General features: G+C 48.5%; 1 protein-coding gene across 1 annotated transcript in view; it reads right to left on the bottom strand.

Moving 5' to 3' along the window:
- Nucleotides 1-2060: 2060 nt before the first annotated feature.
- CSRNP1 (cysteine-serine-rich nuclear protein 1) overlaps nucleotides 2061-6439 on the bottom strand; it is a 5478-nt gene continuing 1099 nt past the window's right edge. The window contains exons 2-4 of the mRNA XM_010081037.1: nucleotides 4796-5055; nucleotides 4170-4467; nucleotides 2061-3049 (exon numbers count right to left, since the gene is read on the bottom strand). Of these exons, the coding sequence (XP_010079339.1) occupies nucleotides 2061-3049; nucleotides 4170-4467; nucleotides 4796-5055 (1547 nt within the window). The remainder of the gene's footprint in view (nucleotides 3050-4169; nucleotides 4468-4795; nucleotides 5056-6439) is intronic.

Genomic DNA, 6439 nt, shown 5'->3' with positions numbered 1-6439 from the left:
GCACCCGCTCACAGCCATGGCCAGTCAGCTCCAATTCTGAGTTGACTGGCTCAATACCAGAGAAGACGTACAATTAAATAGTAATAATAATGATTAAAAAACCCCAAACAACCCAGCCTTCACCATATTCGTACACCAGGAGTTTCCTAAATTGCCAGCAGGTTGCAAGAGGCACCTGGGGAATAGCAGGTACCCAAGAGCACCATCCCTGTTGTCAGGGTTATAAACAGTTCAGCCAACGGAAAAATCCTCAAATCCATATTTTGTTGGGTTTTTTTTCACCCATCAGGGTGGATTCGCACCCCTCAGGAGCTCGCACCAGCACCCTGCTCCCAGGGCAGCAAGGCTGGGATGCCGGAGCTGCTGCCTCCCCGCCACGCCGGCAATGCCAGGAATCCCTCCCATCCCCTAAGCTCACATTTTCCAAGGGGGCATTTAAAGTCGGTAGGTTTTAAAGCCTTTTTTCTTTTTTTTCATACCACTGGCATAGGCACTTAGTGTATCGTTGACGTACAGATTTTATGTCCAGTTACATCTCACGATAGTGTCATGTTCTCAAACTGACTTAAATAGCAAAAGGCCCCAAATCCTTCCTAAACATGATCATTTCTCTCATTTTAAGAAACAAAAGCCTTCCAAGTTTTTCAGCTTTGGTTTCAGGCATAATTTTTTCTTCCCTCTAAAACCGTACTCAAAGGATGAATAATCCAATAACCTTCATATCCATCTATCTTACTTGATTTACTCGATTTACCTATACAAAAAAAAAGGTATAATCAGTCTGGCCCATTAGATTTTGGAGCTGCAATACCCTTGAGGTTGGGGAATCCCAAGGAGCACTTGCTGAGGAGCGTGAGCACAGTGCTGCTGCTGTTGGCTTTGCTCTCCCAAAGCCCCCCCAGGGCTGCAAAGGTCCTCCTCCTTACACCGCTGCTAACGGTTCCTCTGCATATTCAGGCACCATAATTGATCAGGAAAGATCTCATGGCCAAATCCTTACGAAATTAAATAAATTATAAAATAATTTATAAAAAAGGGTTTTGTGTTTTTTGTTTAAATAGAGCTAGTTCATGTTATTTCTTGAACAGCTGAGGGTGTTGCTTTGTTTTGCTCTTCAGAGCAGCATTATGCAGATCAGACACCATCACGATGTCTTCCAGAGGGCTGACAGTGACCAAAGGATGTTGCACAAACATTTTCCCCATCCCTCCCCTCCCACCCTCTTGCATTCAGCTCTTTTTAGAAATGTGAAGTGAAGACCAAACAGCCCACACCTTTCAGACTCAGAAAAAAAAACAGGGTTGCCTTTAGGATGGGTGCTGCTGAAGATGTTATTGCCCTTCCAGGTCCTTGATAAACCACAGTGCTATTCACGTACTACAGGTAGAAAATAAATAAATACAGATATATTATGCAAAAAAATATGATTGTACACATAATACATCTGAGGTATTACCAATTTAAATAAGGTTCCATGCTAGTTCAAGCTTCGGTGGCTAGTTAAATTCTGGAATTTGCAATAAATAGATGAAGAATGATTATGTATATAGTGTAATGGATCTCTTCTGTAAACCTTGTCCGATTTAAACGTAAGAGCGTGTTGGGCTAACTCTTACGCAAACCACAAATTTTCACAATAAATACAGCTTCAAAAAGTTGTCTTAAAAAGTTCCTGCAACACTGAAACGCTTCTAGAAGGGGCTGTGTGTACGACTGGCAACGTTAGCGAGGAGTATTTCTCAACAGGTCTTTTCATACAAAACACAAGGAAGTTCATATGTGAAAGTCTTTTTCCCCTCCCTCCCCACCCCATCATGAAAGTTTAGAAATTTTTGCACAAACAGCGAGAGAACTGATTGTAGCTGCAGTATGTCAAAACGTCCACATTCTATAAAGACCAAAAATAGTTTGTTTGCTTAGAAAGTCTTTTTTGTTGTTAATTTTTTTTTTCTCCTTATTTTTGAGTAGCACATCATCCTTTCGGTGAAAGTTTGCCCGTCCAACCCTTCTTCGGGTTTCCTTTTGGCGCTGGTCCTTGCCATCTCAGCCACGTGGGCGTTTCACACTTTCACCGTCTCCATCAGTGATGACTTGATGGCATCCTCCAAAAGCTGATTGTCTGTGAAAGGGGCTGGGGTTTCGGGGACAGATTCAGACAAACCGATGAGGGACTCCAAGAAACAGGAGCCCTGATCTCCGGTTTGTGGGAAGCCAGGGAAATTAGGCAACTGAAACTGTAACGCTGAGAAATTATCAAGGTTCTCATACTCCTTTAAGGAGTTGTAAAGGGGTCCCAAGTTATAGTCCGAGAAGGACTGGAAGAAATCCAAGGAGTCAGAGGAAAGGCTGAGGTCAGCGTAGCTCTTGGAGCAGGGCTCGGCCGGGGACGAGGAGCAGCAGGACAGCCCATCGCACCGCGCGTGGGCAGCATCCTCCAGCAAACCCCCTCCATCCTGGTTGGCATTCTCATCCAGGCACTCGGAGAGGTGGGACAAGTGGCCAGGGACAGGCTTGGCCTCGCTGCTGTGGTCCTCAATGAAGAAGTCGGTGGGGTGGAAGCAGCTCAGGTCATCCTGACCATGGCTTCCCTCTTCCTCTGCATCTGAGTCGTTGAAGTGGAGGATGCGTGCCAAGCCATCATCGTCCACGTCCGACTGGGACTTGTCAGAGGGGAGGCTCTCGTAGGGCTCCTCCAGGTCCTCACTGGGGTGGGAGGAGATGGAGGAGTCCGTCATGTCGCTGCTGCAGCTGTTCTCCCCCAGTGCTTCCAGCTCGGGGCTGAACTGGAAGGCGGGTGCCAGCGGCACAGCGCGCTCCTCCAAGGAACCCTTCCCCGCCGCGCATCCTAATGGCGCGAGCCGCTCCCGAAAAGGGGGTTCGGCCTCCACCACCTTCTCGCTGCTCTGCTGCTGCTTCTCCAGCTCCAGTTTCATGATGGTGTGGATGAAGTGGGTCTGCACGCGGGCCTGGTTGAACTCGATCCTGCCCTCGGTGTTGCCGCAGCCATCCTTGGTGCAGCCGCAGGGGAAGGAGGTGTGATCCATCTGGCGTGGGGAGAAGCAAAAGCCGAGGGTTAGGAACGAACCCAGCGGGGTAAAATCGAAACTGTCTGCGAGTCACCCACCCTGAGAAACTAAGTGACAGCTGAGGGGTTTAAAAACAGACTGAAAAAAAAAACCCAGAACACAATAAAAGACACCGTGCTCTTTTGAAGGGCTGTCATTCAAAAGCTGGATTTCAGTACAACTGAAGAAAGTTAAAAGGTTCAAAAAAAATCAAAACATATCACTCCAAAAGGAGACATAAGGGGGCAAACATGACTTTTTGTATATTGTAACATGGTATTTACCTGATCCATATTGTGAGTTTCTGCCCCTTGACAAGACAAGGACAAACTGCTCAGCAGGCATCTGTGGCACCTTTATGTCCCCGTTATCAGCAGCTGCTAGAGGGGGGCTGTGACATGGAGCACTCGTCCGCTTGTGTGCCCCCATCCACCTGTGCACACCCACCTTACCCCACCCCCAGCCAGCAACCACGGCATCGAGGGAGCGAACAGCACCCAGAACAGGGAATATGGCTCCCCAAACACAGCTGGGCAGGTATCCATTAAAAAAAAAAAGAGTTTAAAAATATAATAAGCTAATTGACTATAGAGGGACTACCCTACTTTTCAGGTGGTCTGCACAGCTAGCTGTGTGCTGACGCTCCCATGTTTGCCTGAGGATGGCTGGGAGTTACGCACCAAGGGAAAAAAATAAAACCAGGAGGAGAAGGAGAAATCGCAGCCTCACATGAGGAGCGAGAAGCTTTTGTTTGCTAAGACATTCCCATGTGGCCCATCTCCAAGAGGAGACCAAGCAGGTACGGGTCTCGTGGGGATGGATGTGGTGAGCGCATTCACGCTGCAGGTTCAGGCACATCCCCACGGCCGCAGCGGCAGCATGTGGATGGCTGCACATGTGATTTGGGAAGCAGATGCTTTCGAGCATTTATCTGCCTCGCAGCCTGGGGAGCATCTCCAAGAGCTTTTCTCGCCTGCTTTGCTCCAAAGTGCAGGTGCTAACAGATGCATTTTACAAGCTGCCTTAACTCCATCCTGCTTGCTCAAAGCCTCCCTGCTTTAACGTACACATCAGCCGGAGCCGCGGCTTTTCCCCCGTGCCCGGAGGCGAGGAAAGTACCTGACACTTTGCAGCTGCAGGTCTCTGGGTCGCAGACCTCCCGGCAGTCGCAGCCACAGTCCTCCCGGGACAGACGGATATTATGCAGCTCTCGCTTCTCCTCCTTGTCGATCTTCTTCACCCCCACGGCTTTCAGCAGCGCACGTCTCTTCTTGGCAGGGTAGGGCTGGAGGAAGAAGCCGTCCTCCAGGTCTACGTTGCTGACGTCAATGTCGTCATCGGAGATGTCATCGATGGTGAGCTGGTTGGCCTCCTCCGACTCTTTTGTGCCATTCATGGTTAGCTAAGGGCAAAAAATGGGCAAAGCATTAGGGACCTGTTGGGGTCACAGAGCCATCAGCACCTCCAGGTCAGGAGAAACAAGAAAGGAAGGATCTGCCACCCACAGTGGCCAACCCCAGGACAAAGGTCTGTGTCAGAGCTCCCAAAGATGTTACACAGAGTTCAGTGTCTTTTCCATCACTTTTCAAAGGCGGAGAACTGAGCTGTTTTTGGAGACCCAAACAGGGTCAAGGATCGATGCCCCCAGGTCTCAGAGAGGCTCCTACTAAAAACTGTCCGTTAACTAATGACATCCATCCTCACCAACCCAGCCCCAGGTTCCTACTCACTTTCCATTTCAACGCTTCCAACTTCTCTTCTTTTAACTTCTCTTCGAGTTTCTCCCGCCGAACGTTTTCCTGCTCCTTTGAAAACTCCGCTAGCGTGAACTGCCGGGAGGAGCTGTGTTTGCTCACCATCCCCAGGGTACAGCCCCCACGACTAGGCACGCTCGTGAACCCCTGGCAGCGTGGGAAGTAAAACACAGTGACCCGGTCAAACTCCACATTGTTCTTCTTTAGTCGCTTGGATTTCTTCAGGATAGACGTGGCTAAAAATGGGAAAAGAAAAAAAAAAAAAAGCACAAAGTCAGTACTGCCATCCTGCAGACGACAGAAGTCTTACAAACAGGGTGTAAACGCTCCAAACAGGCAGGACTTGCAATTACTCTCTTGACAGTGACATGATGGGACAAGGTTACAACACCGCTTAATGGCTTCTGGTGTTTTAGGGTCTAACGCTTCAAAGGTGGGATGAGGATGGAGAGGAAACTATACCAAGTCCCAATGCATTGGAGTCACTGATCAGATTCACCTTAAGAAACGACTGCTGCTTCTCCTTCCCGCTTGAATTCCTCCAAGAAACACACATTTGCTTATTTTCCATGTGCAGCAGAGCGTAAAGAACAAGCAACAAACCATCCTACGTGCCTGTCCTGCTCTAAACTCAAGCACCCTGCCGCACGTTCCAGAACCTATGGTCTGCTCCTGGGATGCCAAAGCACTGACAGTCCAGCGCTGTGCGGCTCCAGCTTTTGTGGCAGGGCAGAAAACAGCCAAAACGGCTGTTTTACTGGTACTTCCTTTCACTGTCCACTGGGAGGAACTATGAAACTATAGTTTATTCTCAAGAGACTAATTTAAGAGCAGCTGCAAAGATGTTAATCTTTATGCAGGTGATCCCAGGGTAAACATGGCAATACATGACTCTGGTTTATCTTAAACTGCTGAAACATGCTACACACCATTTAAAGCGGAGCCTCTCCAGAGACACCCAGTTCTACACATTTACACGTGCAAACATAGCAGCCGGAGGTGGACTAATCAGCCTGGACAGCTTCAGAGTCAATGAGTTTCCACGAGAGTCAGCTATGCATAAATTCAGTGGTGGGGTTTTCTGGCTCCAGTCTCTGCTGGCACACAGATGTCTTGGTTGCTATCATGGAGAACATGGGAAAAAAAACAACCTGGAAAGGATGGGTGACTTCGGCAGAGCTGGGATCTGAGCCTTGCTTTTTGGATGGAAGAGCTGATCGACTGTGGGGAGCCACACAAAAGGTCTGATGAAAACCCAAGGGGCTCGGCTGGTTTGGCTGGCCCCGAAGGCTGGGAAAGTGCAAGACGAGACAGTTAGCTGCACCTACGTTTCACAAGTCTCGCTTGCCAAAATATAGCATTTCAGTTTCATATGAAAAAAAAAAAAAAAAAAAGCGTTCACCCAGCTGTGTCAGCAGCTTCTGCTAAATAGCTGAGGGTTTCACACTGGGCTCTGCAGTCGCTTTGATGATATCTTTGCACTGCGCCCTGCATTTTCATAATAACCTTGACTCAATCTTCTAAAACATTAGCTCTTTATCAAAAGGCAAGTTAACCACTGCGATCGTCTATCGGCTGAGCTGCTGCACTTTGGCATTTGCCTCTCCCTCCCCACACCAC

This window comes from Pterocles gutturalis, unplaced genomic scaffold, assembly GCF_000699245.1.
Source record: "Pterocles gutturalis isolate BGI_N339 unplaced genomic scaffold, ASM69924v1 scaffold3584, whole genome shotgun sequence".
Lineage (NCBI taxonomy): Eukaryota > Metazoa > Chordata > Aves > Pterocliformes > Pteroclidae > Pterocles > Pterocles gutturalis.
Note: the sequence above shows the minus strand (reverse complement) of the source record. Positions and strands in the feature narration are given on the sequence as shown.